Source organism: Aptenodytes forsteri, unplaced genomic scaffold (genome assembly GCF_000699145.1).
Source record: "Aptenodytes forsteri isolate BGI_AS27 unplaced genomic scaffold, ASM69914v1 Scaffold19, whole genome shotgun sequence".
Taxonomy (NCBI): Eukaryota; Metazoa; Chordata; class Aves; order Sphenisciformes; family Spheniscidae; genus Aptenodytes; species Aptenodytes forsteri.
The window spans coordinates 177,016-199,158 of NW_008795327.1; the positions used below are offsets into that span (position 1 = coordinate 177,016).

Genomic DNA, 22,143 nt, shown 5'->3' on the forward strand with positions numbered 1-22,143 from the left:
GTTAGAATACGGGGCATAAAATAAGGGTAATACTGAGAGTTGTTGGATTGAGGCCATCTTACCTCTCTGTGACCTGGAGATAGAGTATATAATATCTTGATAATGCTTGGGATTTCTTAAGTTTTATTACCAGTGAAGGCAAACCTGATAGACCCTATGACTTGATGAGGATTGCTGTGACTTAATAGAGTATGGAAACCTAGAGAGGAAACTGATGCAGATGCCAAACGTGTTACCAGGATTTAAGATGCAACTTTGCTTTCTGGGGTCCTGGCTATTAGTTTTGTGGTGTTGCCATTCTTGTGGTTTCAGGAAACTCACTGATGTGAGCATTATGTTCATGAGCAAGAATGATAGCCAAAGTGCTACTAGCAGCTTTTTAAGCAATAACATGATTGGTTTTGAAATTAAATGAAATAAACTGTTCCTGTTTTTTAGGAGTTGAACGATCTGGCACGTGATCCTCCAGCACAGTGTTCAGCAGGGCCTGTTGGTGATGACAGTAAGTATGCTACTATCAGCAAACACCTGCAGTCTAACTTTTTTCCTTTTTCTTCTAAAATGGGATGTCCAGTTCCTTAGCAAGGAGTACTCTTCCGTTTCTTTTGGTTAGAGTACTAGATACTACTCCACGTATTGTTCTTAAATTTGTTGCCCTCTGGTATCTCTTAATACCTTCCTTGTGTATCACTGGAGATCTGTGTTACTGCCATTTTATTGATTGGGCAACTCTGTGCCCATCTGAAGTGACACCTTTTGAATTAACTGTTCTGGCATTTTCATAGGGCATGAAGTTAGTAAACTTCAGTAGCTCTGTGGCCAAACCAGCAAGCAGCTGCGTACAGCTTTCTGAACTTCTTTGGTATATAAACTATATATGGTGTAGTCACATGGTCCTGTAGAAGTAGAAAAATCTGCTCCTAATACTAGATGCTAGTACAGCAAGGTCAGGGTTAGCTATATTTTACACAAGAGTTAGTTAACACTGCATTTTTTTAGCGGGTTACATGGAGTCCTTGGGGAGAAGAGGTTAAAAAGTGAATGGAAGGAAAACTGGTTGGTAAGTTAAAGCTTCAATCATGAAGTAATGTTAGATTTTTTTTTTAAAGTTTAATAGTTACTGTGGTCAAATGAGTTATAAGACCACTGGAAACATTGTTTGTTCTTTAATCTGTTTTGTGCTATTGTATTACAGAGCACACCAGAGTACAAGAACTGAAAAACAGGTTTGGCTCTTAATTTTTAGGCAGGATTCACTCAATTTGGAATGCTACTTGTGGCTTTCTCAATAAGCAAAATCAGAATATCTAAATCCTGCTGTTGTGACTAACTTGTCACTTGATTTGGACACAGATGCTTAGGTATGAGACAGGAAGTGCAGGTGGAGCATCCTTAAATCACACGGTACTGTTACGTTTGAAAACCACTCAAATCAGTTGGCCCTGCCAGGTTCCCTATAAGGGATGGCCTAGGACGATCTTTTTGGCCTACACATCAGCTGGTCGTCTTTCCTGTGCAAGGTTGTTCGCCTGGTGTGTGATTTGGAGTTGTTATTCTGTCCTTTTGAAGCTTGAGGAGCTGTGTTAAAGCAGGAAAAAAAAAGCAGTTATTCTTTAAGTCCTACCCTGAATTTTTTTTGTCTAACATCGTTTCATAGTAAGAAGACCTACTGTCATCTTGTGCATGTATTTTTGCCTAGGGAGGAGGGCAAGATACGTTGTGTGACTTGACTTAATGGTGTTTATGTGGATGCTTCTTTATCTTTGTTCTAGGTAATGTTCTGCAGTCTGGTTTGATTAGCTGTGAATAAGGCAACTTAATTGTTGCCCCATACTTTATGGTGGTTTTCTGCGAGAGGCCTTTAAACTGTAGTGGTTTTGCAAGCTGTACAGTCTTCTCCATATTAACTAGGATTTTACACTTTCTGGTGAACTACTTTTTTTTTAATAGCAGCATTAAACTTGGTCATAGCTTGGGTGAGCAAGATCAGTAGGATGTTTGCAATGAGGCAAGAACACTTACAAATTCACCTGTTGCTTTATAACTTTGCCATGGGCCTGCATTAAATGCATTGGCATTTAACGCATAAAATGCCTGAGATGAGGGGATGTGTTTACACCCTTTCTTGCAGCAGCTCTGCTGTGTAGAAAAGGCTGCGTAAGAACACTTGGAAGCTTTGACTGGGATGCCCATTAAACAGCGTGCATTGGACTTGCTGTGCAACGTGGTCTCTAAGCGTGCTGTTCAGCGAAGCATCCGAGCTCATGAGACGAGGGGATATTGGTAGGGAAACCCTCCATCTATGTGCTAAGAACTCCAAGCTTAGGTATCCTTTCTAAAAGGAAAAAATTAGCTGCCAAGATCTTTCTGAATCATTTCTGAACTATTGAGAAGTGCTGAAGTGTATAGAAACTTACACATTCCTATAGAAATCTAGGACTAGATTAAAAAAAGCACTTGAAACCTGAGAATGAAAATACTGAAATTAGTGGAGATGTTGCTGTTCAGCAATACTTTCAAACAAGTGAAAGCTGCGTTTGGTTTTGCAGGTTTTTAGCAGTAGTGTCAAGCTTCTAGTTACTCCACAACTTACTTCTGCTTTCAAAATAGTATTTCAAAGCAGCTTGTAGTTTCGTGGAAGAGAAATTACTAAGATGTAGAGCCAGTCTGAGGCTTTTCTTCCCTTAAATTAGCAAGTGTGATTTGTGCCATGATAAACTACGTCGTAGTTTCCAAAGACTGTCAAAGGTGACAGAGATCGTCTGGTGGAGGAGGTGGTAACACAAGTTGCTGAATGCTTATCATGGAAAGTTACTAATGAATACAGAAAGCTTTAAAGTAATATTCAATTCTTCTCGTGCCACCTTTCTGAAAGACCTGTAATGAAAGACTTTCACTATTGAGAGCGACACTTTGGGTGTATGTAAGTGGATAGCAGTGGCGGCCACAGAAAGGTGCCTTCTCTGAGGTCCCTGTGCTCTAGGTCTGCCTCAGTTGCCTTGTCAGAATGACATCTCTCAGAGTTCAGGACGTGCTGTGCTTGTAAAGTGGTATCTTGTGGCCAGTCCAGCCGATGTAAGCTGTCCCCAGTTACAAGCTTCCCATCCCTCGTTCATAAACTTTGGAAAGTAAAGAGCTGTTTCTGCCTTGTTAACTGTAGGGACAGGATTTTCTTTCTCTTGGTAATGTAGTTTTAGCCCTTTTCCACCCACCTCTGGCCTTTGTTTTGGAAATATGCTTGGGACCGGGTTACACTAGTACACCTCCAGAGCGCGATGCAGTGACTTAGTTCACTTCCAGACATGTACCTGTGCTTAGCTACTGAAAGTCAGCAGCCCCCTTACTTTGTAAATAACTCTTTGAATGGCTGATTTCAAAGTAAAGAATCAATTGAAGTAAGCTCTGTGTGATAAATCCATCTTTTAGTTCATCCTTGGATGTTGTGAGAATCTAAAGCTTAGGTTAAACAAGCACTGTCCTTGAGTCTGGGGTGGGAGTTGGGGGGGAAAAAAACCCCAAAATGCAGAACCAACCAAACCACTCTTCTAGCTTGTAAAATGTTAAGATTAGCTGTGAAAGTGTTACTCTCTCTTGTTGGGTTTAAGACAACAGCTGGTTATATCAGCTTCTCTTTTCAGTGTGCGGAGGTATGCAGGTTTATGTCCAGTGCTGTCTGTGTGCTCCAGTGCAGTCACAGTGAATCTTATCAGCATCTACTGATGCCTGTGAAATTCTTGGTGGTTTTTCTGTGATTAGCTGTGCTCTTCACGGCTGGGTTTCTGCTGCCTCTTTGTCCTCTTGTTCTAGGTTTCTCACTGTCCTGCTACAGGTGATACGGACTTCCTGTGAAGCTGCCTGAACCTTTTAAAATGGGTGAACACTACGTATGAACACATGAGCCACTGTCTTGATTTCCTGACTCTACACTGAGCGCAGAGTTTCTCAAAAGGCTAGCTGGTGTTACCAGCTGTAATACCCTTTGTAACAGCTCTGCTGCTCTAACCAAACACTCTTCTCCCCTTGCCTTGGCGGGCTGTTCCTACTCTGCTTTTTTTTTTTCCTTCCTTGTATGAGATCATCCCTGGCTGTAATGTCTGTACCATGTGTAATTAAAAACTGCTTATGCTAGGCTAGAACAAGTAGTGCCACTCTGGGCCAAGATTACTTTTGGCACAGGTAGTCTTGAAAGCTGTAGACACCAGTTGCAAGTACAGTACGTTGCTGCAGGTGGCTTCAACTTCTGTGTCTTGAAGACTTGCCTTGCAATAACTGGAGTCTTCTGTACAGCTCCCCGGTTCTGAAGATGCGATGTAGCTGACATCCATGCAGAGGGAAACTTCCCACAGTACTCTTTCACAAATAATTTTTTAAGCTGGTGCTCTTTGCACAAGCTAGCGTTAGAGCCTTTGGAGAATGCAGGAACCCTGAGAACTTCCTAACGTACCTCATACAGATTAACAGCTTTGATTGTTTTCCTTATGTTCTGCAGCATAAAGACATTCTTCAGGAGTCTTCTGTATTACCAGATTAAGATGTTCTCTTGGACAGATGCATACGAGTGAGACTTAATTTTTGTCCATTTAACCTAAAGTGTGTACTAGCACATCCTGGTCCCAAGTATTGAGCAGACTGTCGTTCTTGCGTTCTCTTAAGACTTGTATTGCTTTCTGCTGCTTTAATGAAATCTTGAGGCCTCTGTGGAGACTAAGCTTAAACATTCAGTCAAGGTAACGCTGGCTTAGGTTACCTCTTTACATATGGTATATACAAAACTTAGGCTTACCCTTCATTTAACTGAGGATCTGTGTAGGAGAGATCCCACCGAAGAAAGGTATGAGCTCATACTGTACCTTTGCTGTAGCTCACTCTAAGAGGGCAGTGCAGTCATTGGAAACTGGGCTTTGATTCGGGTGCTTCACTGGAAACAAAGTTGAACTCACAAATTTGTCGGGTCTGAAATGTTGACTATAACTGTCTGGATTTTTATTGTAAAGGGATTTTTTGCAGGGCACAACATGTGTGTGGTATCACAGCAATCCCAAAGTGAATGTGGAGTGTTGAGTACTTCGCTCTGTCTAATTCTTTGGCTTGCTTCCCTGCAGCCTTTCAGAAGGCTTTGTTTTTAAAATAGACTTTTCTGTGCTGCTTTGTCTGGAAGTAAGTAGTTCGTTACTTGAGCTTCTCCAAACTGAAGTAAATCTTTCTCTTTTTCAGTGTTCCATTGGCAAGCTACAATAATGGGACCAGTAAGTATGAGAGAATTAATGTTCATAGCTTTTTATGACCAGTCTTCTTGTAATAACTCCTCAAACTGCAATGATTCTTTTTCATGAACAGAATGACAGTCCCTATCAAGGTGGAGTATTTTTCTTGACAATTCACTTCCCAACAGATTATCCCTTCAAACCACCTAAGGTGAGTGGCTTGTACCATGAATCTATTCATTACCATATGGTGTAATGTACATTTGTGAGCCTATACTGAAATTTTCCTTCTTCTGCAGGTTGCATTTACAACAAGAATCTATCATCCAAATATTAACAGTAATGGCAGCATTTGTCTTGATATTCTACGATCACAGTGGTCCCCAGCACTAACTATTTCAAAAGGTACCTCCAATGCTCATTTAATTCTATTCTGCTGAAATGAATTACTGATTTGGATTTAGAATGTAAAAACTGCTGCATTCATGTTGTCAACCATTTCTGGGGTCACTACTTCAGTCTTGTGATTCTACATCTAGCTTGCAGCCAATTCATGAGTGCAGGATGCTCTGGACATCCAGTTTCCCTGTGACCACAGGGAGACTGTTCAACTTTGCCAGTGGATCAGATAAGTCTTACTACACTTAAGTACATAGTCTTGCCACCTCACCTCAGTCTAAACACTTTAACTTTAAAAAAAAACAGAACAAACAAAACCCAAAAACCCCAAACCCCCACAAACCAAAATTAAACCTAGTACATGACAATGGAAGACTTCAATGTTCAAAATGAACACCAAGAAAAATACGTAGAGGAACAGCTGTGGCCTTTAAAAAACACTAAACCTGCTTTGATTCTTTGTCATCTTAAAAAGTCCCTTTTTCAAGGGAACATCAGAACTCTGGTCATTTTTTTTGTTAAAAAACTTTCAATGATATGGACTACTAAAACATGTTTTAAAACATAACAAGCTTGTACTACCTTAATTTTTTTTATCTAAAAACATCTTGGTCCCTGTGAACTGTGTTAGCTTGTGGGGCGCTGGAATCTGTCCTTTGCCTGGTAGAGCAGTATTCATATTATTTAATGCAAATAGGAGGTTTTTAAACACCTTGAAAGAAGACCCAGGATTGAATTTTATTGATTTTTCTGGCTATTGAAAGTGTAGATCTACAACTTGTAGATCTAGCCATGGCAATTGAGAATATTTTGGTCTCTTCTGTGCATGGACCATGTCCTGACCATTCCATTTTTTGTAGCTTCACACTGTTTTTGTAATTAAATGCTGCAGATACCACATTTAATTACAGTATCCTTTGCATTGTGTCCCAGCTCTATGAGGCTATCCTGTTGCCTGTAATTCTTCCCTCCAACTACGTGTGATGTTCCCGGACACTTTCTTTTTGGATCAGACAGATGATTCCTGGTACCCCTTCCTTGCACATCATAACTGTCTCCCTTTTACTGAACTCACAAAAGTTCCTACCTTCTCTGTCCAGCTAAAGGCTTCTGCATTTGTAGAAACAGATGAAAAGGCAAAACAATATCTTGACTTATCTCTTGATAGAAGTGAATCTGCTAGTGCATGAAGCTGAAAGTCTTCACTGTGAGTTGAAAGAACTGAAGAAATGGTGTCAGTCAAGGGAAAATGATTGTCAGGTTGACGCAGCTTTCCTTACAAGTGCTTTCAGTCAAGTACTGGCTACTGTTGGAAGTGCTAAGTTAGTACTAAGTACTGACACCTGTAATGTTTTTGATTAAGCTGCTGTATAACTGGTTAGAATACTGTAGTTGGAGAATGTGTAATGTGGCATGGTATCTTACTTTCATTTGTTTTAGAGTCCTAAAATGACCGTATGGGCAGTGGGGTGATAACACATTTGAAAATACTGGAGGATAGACTGGAATTAGAACAGTCGGAAAAAGATGGGGCAAAAATTTAAGAGGCTGGTTAAGGGCATCAGTGGACTGCCTAATAATGGCTGTCAGCTTTAATCACTCGCAAAATATATCTTAACACTAATTTTGCAACCCAAATACAGTTGCAGTATGCTCTTAACATCTCCTTCTGTTCTCTGCCTTGAACTCTTTCTTCTTATCCTCTTCAAACTGCGTCCTTGTGGCTTAGCTAGAGTAAGCCATGGGATCAGTGTGGCCATTCTGTGCTACTTAGCCCCTTCTATCACCCCATCTCCCTCTTAAAGTATGCTCCCCGAGATTAGGTGTCTTTACATGGCTGATCGCTTTTCACTCATTGCAGAAGCGTTCATATGAATGCACAAACTCTGCTTCGTGTAGCACAAAACACATACAGATGTAACCAGTGAGAAAACAATCTTGTCTGAGTTCCCTTGGTGTTCATTTCATGAAGGAGTTAAAGGCAGCAAAAGAAATTCTGGTGGGTGACTTCATAGAAATTCAGAATACTTCCCTCAGAAATAACAGGGATTTCTTGTCAGAAAGCAGGCCTCAACTTAATGAAAGGCAAGAGCTGATACTTAAAAGAAGCATTCCTGTCTCAAACAAGCATAAATAAATTCCACAAAGGCAACTTCAATCATTTAGGGTGGCAATCCTGTTTTCAGTCAGTTTAGAACTGTGTCTTTGTAGACTTCGGGGCTATTTCAGCTCTCTAGTAATTCTTTGATTAGCCTTATCAAAGAATAAATGTGTTGCTAGTAGGAAAACCTGTTGGGTTAGGTAATTAAAAGTGAATAACAAGACTTAAGTTATTCAGCATGAAGGTTACATCCCTTCCAAAGCAGCAATTTAGTATTTGTAGTGTAGATTTTTTAGAGTATTTCCTAAATTGTGCTACCCTTTAAAAGGGGATGCTATTGGGAGCAAACTGTTTGAATTTAAAATCTGTAAGCAGATAACTAGAACACAGCTATAAAAAAAAAGCGTGTACTTTCCTTACCGATAGAGAAATCGGGGAAGACTAGAAACAGTTCTTCTAGGAAAAAGCTTATCACACACAGCTTCCTCCTCCTGAGGCATCTGGTAGGCAACATTGTCAGCAGCTCACATGGGCTAGATGTTGTGTTGCAATTAATGTGTAGTACATGAGCATGTTTTTCACCCTAACCTGCAAGGGGAAAGGTGAAGGGGTATGCAGTGACTTCCTTTTAATCGATAGTGCCGCTTTTTTGGTGGGAAGACTGAAAAATCATGTCAGTGCTACTTAATCATCCCAGTTAAGTGGTAAAGGGTAGGGGTCTTGGCTCCTTGCGCTCTGGAGGATGGTAGGCTGCTCCAGACGGCGCTCAGAGCAGCCAAGCTCTGGCTTGGGAGCCTGCCCCTGCCATCTTTGCTGGGTAAGATAGTGAAGGCCTGAGTGTGGGGGTTATTGGAGCGGTTTTATTTGAGACTGCTAAATAAATAAGGAAGCTTCTCTCCCTCAGTAAGCAACTTGATCAAGTGATCTTGGCTATGATAGTAGAGGTGTCTAGCATCTTGGGTTTTTGTTCTGTCTTTCTAAATGTTTGTCCCTCCTAGGCTCGTTTAATGGGTTCTGAAGAATTGGGAGAACCACACTGAGAGTTTCAGTAGAATAGCTAACTTGCTTGTATTAGTAATTCTGAAGTAAGTGTTTCTTAAAGAATACGTATTGTAGAATAAATCATCTCAAAATACAGTCTTAAACACACCTTGGTGGTTAATTTAAACTCTAAAGCTTGAGCAGAATGCGTAGGCTTAAATTAAAAATGTTATCTCAAAGCCTGCATAAATAAGAATCCCTTTTGCCTTAAACAGGAGGATAAAGTGTTTTAACATGATTATAACTGTTCTCAGCCATTTTTGGGAAAATCCTACTTTCTCTTGAATTTGGTGAGTGGCTGTGCAAGAGTTAATACTAAACTGAAGTACTTTTTCAGTAAAGGTCAGGCTAACTTGCTCTGTCCTGTCCTACTTCTCCCCACTGTTTTATAACTAATGAACCATGGAGCCTATATTAAGAGCATTGGAAGACCCTGCCTGGTGAATGGCAGTGAGTAACTTCAGACTCATTCATTCAAGAGTTCAGCTCACACTGTTCAAACTCTTCCACGCCCAGTGCAGTCTGAATTTTCTGTGGTGCTGCTCTTACAGGTGTTCAAGAATCGCTTTACTAAGACATACTGGGTGGGAATTCCTAAGTACCCAGCGACCTAAATGAACTTGATCTTCACAGTGCAGTTTCCAAAATCAGGAAGTTGGTTTCTGATCCTCCTCTTGGCTTTTCATTTCATTTGCCTGTTGTAGTGCTTACCCAAATGACTGGGGGGGGGGGGGGGGGGTTCTTTTTTCCCTAGGGATTTGTCACGTGTATGGATCAGTCTCTCCACACGTGCTGAGTTAGGGTTGTATGGGGAACTTTCAGTCTAGCACTTCCAACTTTTTTTGCAACTGTAATGTAGCTACTTGTGTAACTTCCCAGATGTTGCCCTTGCTGCAAAGAAGGCTGCACCAGGAGAAGTGTTGTCAGCAGGTCGAGGGAGGTGATCCTTCCCCTCTGCTCGGCACTGCTGAAGCCACAGTTGTAGTACTGTGTCCGGTGCTGGGCTCTCCAGAACAAGAGAGACATGGATGTCCTGGAGAGAGTCCAGCGAAGGGTCATGAACATGGTGAAGGGACTGGAGCATTTCTCACTATGAGGACAGGCTGAGATACCTGGGACTCTTCAGCCTGGAGAAGAGGAGGCTCAGGGGGATCTTACCAATGTATATAAATACTTGAAGGGAGGGGATAGAGATGACAGAGCCAGGCTCTTCTCAGTGGTGTCCAGTGACAGGGCAAGAGGCAGTGGGCACTAACTGAAGCACAGGAGGGTCCCTCTGAACATCAGGAAACACTTTTTTTTTTTTTTTTTTTACTGTGAGGATGCTGAGCACTGGCACAGGTTGTCTTGGGAGGTTGTAGAGTCTGCCACATTGGAGATACCCAAAAGCCACCTGGACATGGTCATGGGCAACCTGCTCTAGGTGGCCCTGCTTGAGCAGGGGGGTTGGACAAGATGGTCTCCAGCGATCCCTTCCAACCTCAACCAGTCTGTGATACACTGGGCAAAACTTAACTTTTCTTCTCTTGTCACCAGAAATTGTTGAACTGACTTAGCAGGAATTCAAGTTGCTTTGAAGCAAGAAGTTTAAACTGCTCAGATTTAAAGGTACACTTCCTGTGAGACTAGGTAAGATTGCTGGAAGAGTTTGAAATGGGACTATGGTTAAGAAATAGGATTTAACTCAAGCAGAGTCCAGAGTTGCTTTAATTTACGCAGATGCATCTTGCCCATTCACAGTCAGAAGCCACTCATTTGGTAGCTAGCACTTGAACTTGTTGGACAGTATTGTTTTCAGTTGTGTTTTAATGTTACAAGCTTAACATTTGTCAGTGCTAATGAAACTTTCCAACAACTGTATGCCTCAAAAGTTTCAAGGGTCTGGGGCCTGAAACTCACACATAATGATTGTATAGGTGAATACTCCTTCCAGCAGTCGGCTTTCTTCCTGTTTTTGAGGAATAGTGATCTAAGCAGTAGTGGACCTTGATGTGGAGGCTTTTGGCTGTCAGGCTGATGATTAGCAAAGGAGGAGCCCTAGCTGGTATGAAAAGTAGGACAGCTGGATAAAGCCTCCAAAATGGAATTAAGAATTCCTCAGCAGCAGTATGTGTCCAAAGCTCAAATTTATGCTAGCAGAGATGTTTCATAATCCCCAGAGTACCAGGCTGAATTAAACCTGAGCTGACAAACTTTGTTACTTTCATATTCAGAAACTTGGCTGGATGAGCTGGATCAAAAAGCACAGCGCCGTCTGTTGGAGCCTGTGGCCTGGTCTCCAGGAGGATGACAAACTGCTTTCCATAGAAAGAACTTACTGGCATAATATTTGTCATTCACCTGGGGCAGAGCAGGCAGGATGGGCTGCTTCCATTACTGTGAACTCATAAGGGCATGGTGTGCAAGAATTGATACTAACCTGTTTTATCCGACTGCTCCATGTCAGTGCACAAGCTTTTTGATTATATGGTGATCTTGAGACTACTGTGTGACTTCAGCCGGGACAGATAACCGAGTAAGTATCATCCTGCTGTCCTGACAATCTGGCATACAAAGTAGCTGTCTCATCACCTTCTTGGCATTTTAACAAAAATTTTGTTGGTGCAGCCTTTATGCTTGCTTAGAGGTGGACCTCCCTTTGGTGGAAGAAGACTGGCTTGGGGTCTGCTGAGGCCTTTTGCCCCATGCAGGAGTAACTGGACCTGGACTGTTGCCTGCAGGAATAACTTCTTTTTTAAAAGGCAACTTATCTATTCCCCTTATTCTACTGATTTAGAGTGATGTGCTCTTTGCCTTTAAGATAAAAGTTAAGATAGCAGGGGCCTTCAAGGAGAGAGCTAAGGCTTTCACTCATGATCTGGTTTTGACCTAAGCTGCTTGGTGCCCAAAAAAACTCCTTTAACTCCTAGATGCATTCTAGATTGGCTCTCTTCAGAGAGCAGTAACTGCACCAAACAGCTGTTGAATCAGAACACAACCAGTTAAGATGTTTTTTTTCTGGGTAGCTCATTACCTTGGAAGAATTGATGCTTGCTTTTTATCTCCCTGCTGTGATTTAACTGGAGATTCCATTGCTCCTCATTCGCTTCTCCTTATCCTGAAGTGTCCCATAGATGAGTACTTTACTGAAGCAAGTTTTGTTTGCAATTCCAGCTAGACTTAAATAGCAGTATCTATAGTGGCTAGTACCCTTTATTAAGGGGACAGCTGGAAGTGATGGATATTAGACCCATTCAGGCTTTGCAAACGAAGTGAATGATTTGAGTTTTAAATTTGGAAGATGACTTCTGCATTGAGGAAGTGGAGATATTCATCAGCTCCTTTAGGCAGTCTTTTGGAAGTCTGTGCCTTACAGGTCACGTCTCACACTTCTGCATCAAAAGCATCTACGCTTCTTGATTAACTGGGATCGCTGTCTCAGTACAGGGTGATAGGGCAGAACTAATACTCGCCTTTCTAGTGCTGATATCTAAAGAAACCAGAAGGTGTAGCTTTTGGGTCTTACGTCATGCCCTAATAAGGCTTAAATAGTTTTTCAGTGATGACCTGGACTGTTGAGCTTCTGCAGAAGTCAGCTTAGCCCAGTTGACTTGAACATGAACACAGTGTGTGCAAAGGTGCGTTAAACACTGTGGCTTGTACAGAGCTGCTTCTGGCTCCTAAAGACCACTTTCAGCTGCTCTGGATGTACAAGGGTGTGGCATAGCTGCATGATGTGCTTGGTTATAAAGTCATCCCTGACATCAACAGAAGCTAATTGCCATGTATAAATTGCTAGGCACCTTTGACTTCCTTCCCCTGTTGACACTCTAGGGAGGATGTCGGTCTTCTGGCTGTGGAGCTTATTCCCTCCACCTGGAGCTGAGGGCTTGTGGCTTTTAAGAGTCTATTCACCTCCTGAGTTCCAGGAGCTTTGACATGCCTCCTAGGTTTGTAGGGGCCAATAGATGTTCCAGTAGACAGATGGTGGTTTAAATTATTTTCCCTATTGCTCATTTGGCTAGTGCCGGAAGGATCTGTGGAGAGCGGGCTTCGTGAATTGTCCTGACGAATGACTGAGCTGCTTCATAGCAGAAGAAACTCAGCCGTGGAGTTCACATATTGAATTTGCATCTACCCGCACATTCAGTCAGGTGTGGCAGAACCAGGAAGACGAAGTTGCTCATCAGAAATGGCAAACTACTCTTAGTGTGATGTAAGAGCACAGCACAGAAGCCTGAGAAGACGAGGTCGATCTTGCAGCAATAAGCTGTAGCTAAACTTGTTGACAAGCTGTAAATGGCATGATTCTCTGCACAGAGGAGCTGCCTTGAGATAGATTGTCCTTTCATTTTGGAGCATTACGTACTCTGTAAAGGGAAGTTTTGCAGTGGAAACTGGATCAGAGTTGTGCTGCGTTACGCTAGTAGACCTCGTTTTGCCTCAGAGCATTTCGCTGGAGCATTTTTAATATTAAAAGTGTTAAGTGATCATTCTGCTTGATGAGAGTGCATTTGTATCGCTGCTCTATGGGGAAGCTAAGCTCATTACTTTTTTAGAAACACTTTGTTAGCAGTCTTTCTGCTTGATTAGTTTGGTTCTCCCAGTTCCTTGGTCATTGTGAAGTACTTGGTCCATGCTAGTCCATAGCAGTAGGAAGCCCACTAAAGGATAAGTTGTTTTCGTTGTCTGCAGTAGATAGATGGGCATCACAGTTGAAATATTGGAGTTAAATAGGTTGCATGGTTGGTGAAATAAGCTGAAGCAAACCCAATTTTTTGAATGAAAGGGAGCTTTAAACAGACAGTGTTTTAAGTCGCTTAGTGTTTTGCTACAGACTGGACTGCTTTGACAGTTAAGAGTGAAGAGATGAGAAATAACTCCGTACTTGAACCCCTTGAATCAATGGGAAGTAAAATTTATCTATTTTGCTATTACTGACAAAAATCCAAACTTAAATTCTGAAGAGTGCGTGCTTCTACTGCTGTCTTTGTGGTAGACTTGAGAAGGGATGCTGTCAAACTGGTGCCACTAGAGCGGCTTCACCTATGGTCATGCAGGATGAGTCGGACAAGGTGTAAAACAATGTAACTTACCTGCCTTGTGTACTTATTCAACCTGCTTCTGTGGTTACAAAACTTGATTTTTGTGAACTGTCTTCTAATTGTCTCCTACTAATCTTGTGGTCATTTGACTAGTAAATGTCAAGGCTTTGCTATGAAATTAATTGCAATAATACTTGATTGCAGAAGGAGGTGGTCTGGTGATTCTTTCTTCCACAGTGTTGGTCTAATTACTCTGATGCATCAAAGGACTCCTATACATAACCAGTGTTTTTAAGGATTACTTCCTCTTTTCTCTTGTACTTGGCTCCTTAAACTTTATGAGAAGGTACCTTTTTCCAATGGGTTTTTTGTAGTGGTCTGGAGGCTGCTTACATTGGTTGGTCTAAAACATGCGGGTATATGCAGTGTTCTGGTGGAAAACCTCAAGAGAAAAACTTCCTGAATTTATTTTGGACAAATAGCTGGGTTCAGCAGGCTATTAAAATTAAACCAGTTTAGATAACTCTCAGTTAAAATTTTTTTGCTGAGGCTATGCAGATAAAAAGGGAAAGATGTGAAGTTACCAGCAAGAGCAAGCATAATGGAGAATAGTTTTGATTAATGAAGACTTACAAAAATAAAATAAAGCAGCTGAATGTGGCAGTGCAGCTTGAAGCCAAACAGTGTCCATTTTTATTCAAGGTTTTTGGAGTGATACTTCTTATAAAACAAAGGAACTGCTGAGGAACAAAATCTAGAAATGTTTTTTGAAGTGATTAGACTGCCAGAATTCATCACGGGAAGCATTTAGCTACTGACTGAGTTCTAACAAACCACAGCCCATTTAGTAGAGAGCGTTAGTGGCATGGGATTTTTTTTTTAATGGCCGGCAAGTAGCAATGATACGCTCATGTTGATAGCCTGTAAACCAAGAACTAAAACTTCTAGGCTGGCACAGGGGTTAACTCTCCCTTTCCTTTCAGCAAAGGAGGTGCTGTTCAAGGCAGACTTGCATCTTGCTAGACAAAACTGGCTTGTGGGCAGCGTCAGCCTCTCGGGCGGCTGTTGCTCTGGAGGACACAAAGCAGCGCCCTGGTTATCCTGGTGCCCGTGCTGACCAACAGCTGAACACCACCTTTGGTCTGGTGCTTAGAGCAGATGGTGGTGGGGGTTTTGCAAGGCTGATGTGAGGTGTGCAAAGAAGGAACTCCCACCCAGTACCATGGCTGTTGGGGAAGAGGGGCATTATGGTGGTTGGGGAAGGTAGTCAGAGGGGACTGGACAGACTTGCAACTTGGTTCTGCTGATGAAGGTGAGCCAACTTACTCAAAGTCCTTTGTTATTAAAGGACTGCGGTAAGGTAAAACTTGAGGGAGTAGTTACAATCGTTGACCAGAAAACTTTGATTGTGGCTTCCATTAAAGGGAGCGGACAGATGTTAGCTCTTTTACTCGTCCTACCAGCTGAAGAAACTTCAGTGACCAGAGCAGTGGAGTCTGACAAATACAGAGAAATGAGATACAGGAAAATAGCTGGAGAAATGACTGTGGTGAAGCTAAACTGACAGGCAGCAGCTGGGTGTAAGGTGGCAGATTCCCATTACTGAACACTAATGTGAGTTTTACTCAGTGTATGGGGGACACACACGACCAACAGTGCTGAAACTGATGGCAAGTGCTACAGGTACTAAACGTGCTGTGTCCCTTGCTAAGGGACAGCAGTTCAGGACTAGTGGCTTCTACTAGCCACTCCAGCACAAAATTAGTCTTCTGACTGAAGCTGTATTCTGAGAGGTAGCTGAATAAATGTCCATGGGTCAGTTGACGGTAGAGAATAATTAAGCTCTTAACTCTTCCACAACTGTACAGTAGAAAATCAGGAGAAGGAAGAGGTGGTTCTTTATTCTAGAACAAGAAATACGTTCCCTTAAATCAGGAACAGTTCATTACTAAACTTGTTCTAGAAGCTTTTAACTTTTGAAATTGATGATTCATTAGTGAAGGGTCTACAGAACCATGTAGGAAAACTGAACTAACCAGGTTTCTGGGTTCTTGGTGTTCTCATCGCTGAGCAAGTAGCTCAGTTAAGACCTAGTGAAGCTTTCGCTTTTGTCCTGCTTTGAAAATCTTCTCCAGTTTACATAGATATTGGCCAAGGCAGCCAACAGCATCCTGGCTTGTATCAGAAATAGTGTGGCCAGCAGGAATAGGGATGTGATTGTGCCTCGAATACTGTTCAATTTTGGGCCCCTCGCTACAAGAAGGACGTTGAGGAGCTGGTGTGTGCCCAGAGAGAGGCTGGTGAGGGGTCTGGAGAACAAGTCTTATGAGGAGATGAGGAGGGAACTGGGGTTGTTGGGCAGTATTAGGTTTATGGTTGGACTCGATGGTCTCAAGGGTCTTTCCCAGTCTAAATTATTCTGTCATTCTATGAATATCAGACCTATTCTCCCCTTTTTTCTCTGGCTGTATTTAGCTGTCCTTTGTTTTGTGATCTCTGTTTTAAACTGGCTTAAAAAAAAAAACAAACCACCACCCCCCCCGGCCCCAGACAGAGTAGTGGAATGCATGCTGTTCTCTCATTTTTCAGCTGATGTCTTTCAGCATGGTAGCTCTGCCTCCTGCTCCACAGCACAGTAGCAACTGATGGAAGTTCAAACAGATTTGTGTTTAATGCCTTCAAACTTCTAACTGCTGTCATCTCCAACTTGCTTGGAGGATGCACTGTGACAACTCTGCTGTTGCTGCTATTGGTGAAGGGACATATGGAGTGGCAGTGTTTGATTAAAACAGGCTGAGAGAAAGCAATACAAAGGAATGTTTGGCATTTCTTAGGGGGGGCAAGATATCCCTGACATGCCTCTTGTAATGTCCCAATATGCTTTGCTTATAACTTACTGCCTTCGTTATGTCTTCTACTTTGGTGTGAATGTAGGAATGTGCACGTGCTATTTGTAGCTTTGCAGGCAGTCTCCTGACTCCGTACATGGATGAAGGCTGATGCTGCGCTGAGCAGCATCATATGAGCGGGATGTGACTTCTGGGGTATATACAGTATTTATCTATACTGAAACTACAGTTCAGGGCTTTGTGGTTGGTACAAGTGCAGTAAGCTATGCTTTCTTGATTCATTTTGAATACTATTCTACAATTAATCCATCTAAACCTACCTTATGCTCAGAAAAATAATTGGATAAAGCCTCTTAATTCTCTGCAAGACTAGCATTTTTTTTAAACAGTTCTTAAGTATCTGTGAGCAGCTCATGCTTCCTTCATCTCAGTTGGATCTGTCTGCCGTTTGACTTTTGATTAGTGCTTCTGCAAGTCATTAACAACGAGGTGGTCTGGTTTAGGGAAAAGCTGAATTTCAAGTGCAAAAGCAGGGATGCTTTCTGAGAAGGCTTTCAGGTACGGTTTCAGATAGAACACTTCTGCCTTGTGATTCAAGGCTGTTATCAGATACACCTGTTCCAGGAGGTTCCCAGTTGTGGTGGTGATGTTTAAAAACTTGTGGTCATGCAAAGTTGTCTAGTTAAATGGTAAGGATTTTTGTTCAAAATAACTTGGCTGAAGTATGTGGGATTACTGCTCCTCGGCATTTTTTAAAAAATATGCTAATACTAATGGCTAGAGGGGAAGAAAGTGGGTGGGCTGACTTCTACAGGTGTCTTCAGCTGCACTTAAACTCTAATTCAGTATCTCTTTTCTCTCCCTAGTACTTTTGTCCATCTGTTCTCTGTTGTGTGATCCCAATCCAGATGATCCTTTAGTGCCTGAGATTGCACGGATCTACAAAACAGATAGAGAAAAGTGAGTATGGAAGCCAAAAACCATGTAATGTTCTTGACAGAGCAGAATCCACACTTAAATAGTAAAGGGGAACTGAAAGGACCTGCTTCTTGGAAAAGTGTGAACTTTTGATTTGCCTTTTTCACTTTAACTGTGGTCTTTTTAGAGATGTTTCCTGGGATCTGTAGTACAGCTATCTTAACATCATTGCATAGCTGTAGGAAAAAGGTATATATGCCAGTAGAAGTGAAGGATGTAGAGGCCCTGTACTTCTGTGGTTTTATTACTGCATTTTCATTCCACACAATGGCCTTTCATTAGTGTTGTAGCTGTTAATTACAGGTTTGCTTGATTTAATGAAAATGTGAAGTGAACAACGCAAATCTGTTTCCTATGGAGCTTTTAAGTTGGATGTGACCAGCTTTTAAGAGCCTTCACTGCCTGCTTTAATTCTACATAACCAGCAGAGGGAGAACGAGTTACTCTAGTGGGAGAATATTTCCATGCTAGCTATTAGTGGTGGAATCATACAAGCAAAGAAATAACAAAAATACCCTCTTTCATCTTCATTTGACAACACAAGAGAAGAACAAGTGGTGTAGAGGTGGGGTGGGAGGACTCCAAGTTTCTATGAAGTAAACAGCAAGAATGGAGCGAATTCTAGCACTAATGAGCACTTTAAAAGCAACAGCTTAATGACCGTCGTAAACACTCTTCTACCTCACTGTTCCCTTCCAGATCTGATCAGTAGTGTTAATTTCTGAAGCTACATCTGATGAGAACAAGATAGGAAGGGAAAATGATCCACAAACTTGCTTACTCTACTGCATACTTGACAAGCAGTGTTAGTGAAGTGCGTGCATCTTGTTTTTAATGAGAGCTGCAAGAGTAGCAGTATGTATTTCGAGACGCAGCTAACAGTGACTGACTACACTTAATGTATGCAGGACTCTTTCCTATTCTTTCCCAAAAATAGGGAAATAAATTTTGTGCTTAAACATAACTGAACTTGCTTCTTGAGTAGTCTCAGAACAGTGAAGTAACAAATGCTCTCGCCTTCATGAGTAGATTGTCAGATTCTTTAAGCCAAAGAACATTGTCTACAGACTAAATTCCAGCACAAGAACCTAGCTGATGGACGTAACTAGGAAACTTCTTGCTATAAGTGTCTTACACTCTTTCTACAAATTCTGTAAACAAGAACAACTTGCCTTCTGTTGTCAGAAATAAGCTTTTATCAGTACTGTTAATCACAACGACTACTTTGTTTTACATAAGTATCCTGAGCTTCCTCTAGCAGTGGCTCTGGCTATAAAGGGTATTTGGGTGCAAAAGCTACAGGTGGCTTGGGAAAAGGAGGATATTGTGCCTTCAGAATAAAAAAAAAAAAATTCTGGTGGACAAATCGTTGTGTCCTGCTAGTCATCGAAATAGCCAAATGCAATGTGTAGTATGAAACAAGCCTGTTGGGGTTTGGCAGCCTAGTAGATACCAGGTACTAGGTTTAACTTTCTAAGGGAGGAAGAAGAATGGGGTGGGAGGGAAACATTAATCTGTTCTTTCCAGAATGCCAAAATTAAAACCTGCAGTAATAGCATCCCCAGGGATGCAGCAGTTGGGGGCCGGGGGAGGTGCAGGTAAAGACTTCCTGAAAATACTTTCCCCTCAGACCTGCGCTAGCTCTATTTTGTGGCTTGAATCGCAAAGATCTCGTATTCCTGTTGTAAATATGATTGGTTATTTCTTTTCCATGAAGTACTGTGGGCTTTCTTGTTTCCCCTGTTTGCCTAATATTTCAGTTTGCTCTTAAATTTTGCAAATTCATGATGCTACTGGAGAGAATGTAAGTTCATGCTATGTGTAGACTAGACTGCTGGAGTTGAAATACTGTTTGGATGTTATGTTAAGTAAACCCTCTTTTTATACATACAGGTACAACAGAATAGCTCGGGAATGGACTCAGAAGTATGCGATGTAATTAAAGAAATTATTGGATAACCTCTACAAATAAAGATAGGGGAACTCTGAAAGAGAAAGTCCTTTTGATTTCCATTTGACTGCTTTCTATGAGCCCACGCCTCATCTTCCCCTGTGCACATGTTTACCTGATACAGCAGTGCTGCGTGTTGTACATACTTGGAACAACAAAATAGAAATACTGTATTTCCCCGTACCAACATTGACTCCTAGCAGAGAAGTGTGTGTGTGAAAAGCTGGTTCTTCAGTCATAACTTTGTGAGCCTAAAAGCATTCCTTGTTGATTTAAATTGGGTAATAAAATGTGAATGGGAGAGTTACGGTGGAGTTCATATTTCTAGGGACAGTGTTGCCGATCCGTGAAGGATTTTAAGTGGAATCCTTTTAAACTCATAACAGTTATGAAAAGCAAGGTGAAGAACTTGAAGCTGTTTCTGTATTCATTTTATTCTGAAGGACCTACACCTTAGGTAAATGTTATGACCAATGAGAGAAACTGTACCCACATCCTGTGTTTAAGGTCTAAGTTTAACCGGTCAACATTTAAATGGATTGGAGCTATTAGTGCATCAAGTGATGTTGATTTTGCTTTCAACTCTCTCCCCTCCTTCATACTTTTTTTTGGTTTGTATGTGGTTTCTCAGTTAATACATAGCTAATAGCTCTTGTTTTTCTTAGGTTTTTTAACTGCTTAGGTCTTTCTGGATGTAAGGGTAAAAATCCATTTGACAGAAAACTTGTGTATATTTAAAGACCCAACTGCTCCCCTGGAGCTTGTACGTTCAAGAATGATTAATCTGTGTAATAAACTGATTACTACAGTCATTACATATAACTTTGTGTGAATAGGCTTTTAATTTTAAGAGCAGTTTGTTACAGGCTAAAACTAATGGTGGATTTCTCTAAAACTCTTGCATTCACAAATGGTTGCATTTGGAAGTCATGAAGCAGTTCGGTTTGCATCACACAAGGCTATGCACCTGAACAAGACAAACATAAGCTTAAGCACTTAGATGCAATCAGGATGTGTAGTGTGCCAGGAACTTGACTGTTAAACCAAATAAGCAGTTTACTAAACGAGAATGAGTGACATTTTACAAAGCCTAACGGTATTATTCCCACTTGCATGGGACCTAACACAATGCATATGTACTGTAGGTAAGTGAAACCTTATGTAACTAAAATAATGGATGTAAAAGGGTAAAAAAAGAAAAAAAACCTACCAAACACATCAGCACAAACTTTCATAAAATGTAGCTTTTACATAATTACTTTGCACTAAACATTTGCAAATGTTCATACGGTTTTAAATTGTACTTGTACGTGTCTTTTTTTGAACAAAGTCTTCACTTGAATCTAGTGGAAAATGTAGTTTGAAACTTTTCTTTGTATACAAGTGTATTTGCCAGCATCATTGGTGTGAAATAGGTGAGTCTGCAAGTTTATCTCCTCTTAGTAGAATTGTAAACAAAGCCATCGACTATGAAGGAGAGGCTGTAGCCTCCAGCTCTGCAGCCACAGGGGTCTGTCCCATCCATTTTCAAATGCATCTTTACACTCTTGCACAAATGAGGAATAAATGTCCACTGCTTTTGGTCTAAATCTGTTCCACTTGTCTCATCTCTCAATGTCCTCGTGTACGCACCGCTGGATGTGAATGTTAGCAGTGTTTCTTGGAGTCCTCTTACGGCAAGCTGTAGGTGAAACCAGGATATGTGTGCATCTCCAGCAGGCGCGAAGACTGCTGCTCTAGCAATGCGACGCTGCTGTGTGGGGACGAAGCAGCTCTAAAGCGGTGGAGCGGAGCTTCGCTGGAAAAGAAAGGGAGCATGTGGGCACGTTTCCTGGCCGAGTGACACCGTAGGGATGACAGCTACTGGGGAGGGGGAGAAACACGGCGTGCAGGAATATGGACTGGCTGTTGGGCTGTCTTAAACTCTTGTTGGCACTCTTGCGTTATGCCGCAGGGTGTTGGTGTCTTGACTGGTTTAGAAAGCAGTATGTGGCCTATCGCTGAAGCGTGGCCCTGGATTAAACTTGTTGCGTTGTCAAAACTAGAGTGTGAGCTAGTGGCTGTTAGTGTTTCTTGGCTTTGTGTTAACTTTTAACCGTGCCTGGCCTCACCTTTTACTAAACTGTTGTAACGTGCAGGCGGACGCTTCTGCTAGAGCCTCTGTGACCCAGGGAGAGAACGTACACCAGTGGTGGTGGAGTCGTCCTCCCGTGTTTCTGCAGCGGGGTCAGCAGATAGTCACTTTCTGAGAGGTACGGGGAGGGGTGGGTTGGAGTGGTTGCAGACCTTGCAGCAAGCTCTTTTGTAAAGCAGTTAGGGGGAATCCCAAAAGTGAGCCACCCGAGAATGATTGTTGTGGCAGATTTGGCTGGGTTTTGATATCGGCAGTTACTGGAAGAGATCAGAGACCTGTACAGGAGAGAAGAAGGGAGCAGTAAGAAGAGTAGAATTGGAGGAGGACGATCTTCCTTTCTGGTGGGGCAGAAGTCACATACGCTAGGTGACAGGAAGGTAATACAGCCACACATGAATTGAAACAGTAGAGTCCTGAATGTTGTAACAACTTCAGCTTGGATACTGCATTAGCGCATCTGCT

General features: G+C 41.8%; 1 protein-coding gene across 1 annotated transcript; it reads left to right on the forward strand.

Moving 5' to 3' along the window:
• The first annotated feature begins 4,485 nt into the window (after positions 1-4,485).
• Positions 4,486-21,136, forward strand: UBE2D2 (ubiquitin conjugating enzyme E2 D2). Its single transcript, XM_019472283.1, has 6 exons — positions 4,486-4,558; positions 5,215-5,246; positions 5,338-5,415; positions 5,504-5,609; positions 17,485-17,578; positions 19,490-21,136. The coding sequence occupies exons 1-6, from the start codon at positions 4,549-4,551 to the stop codon at positions 19,533-19,535; spliced, it is 366 nt and encodes a 121-aa protein (XP_019327828.1). The 5' UTR covers positions 4,486-4,548; the 3' UTR covers positions 19,536-21,136.
• Positions 21,137-22,143: the final 1,007 nt, after the last annotated feature.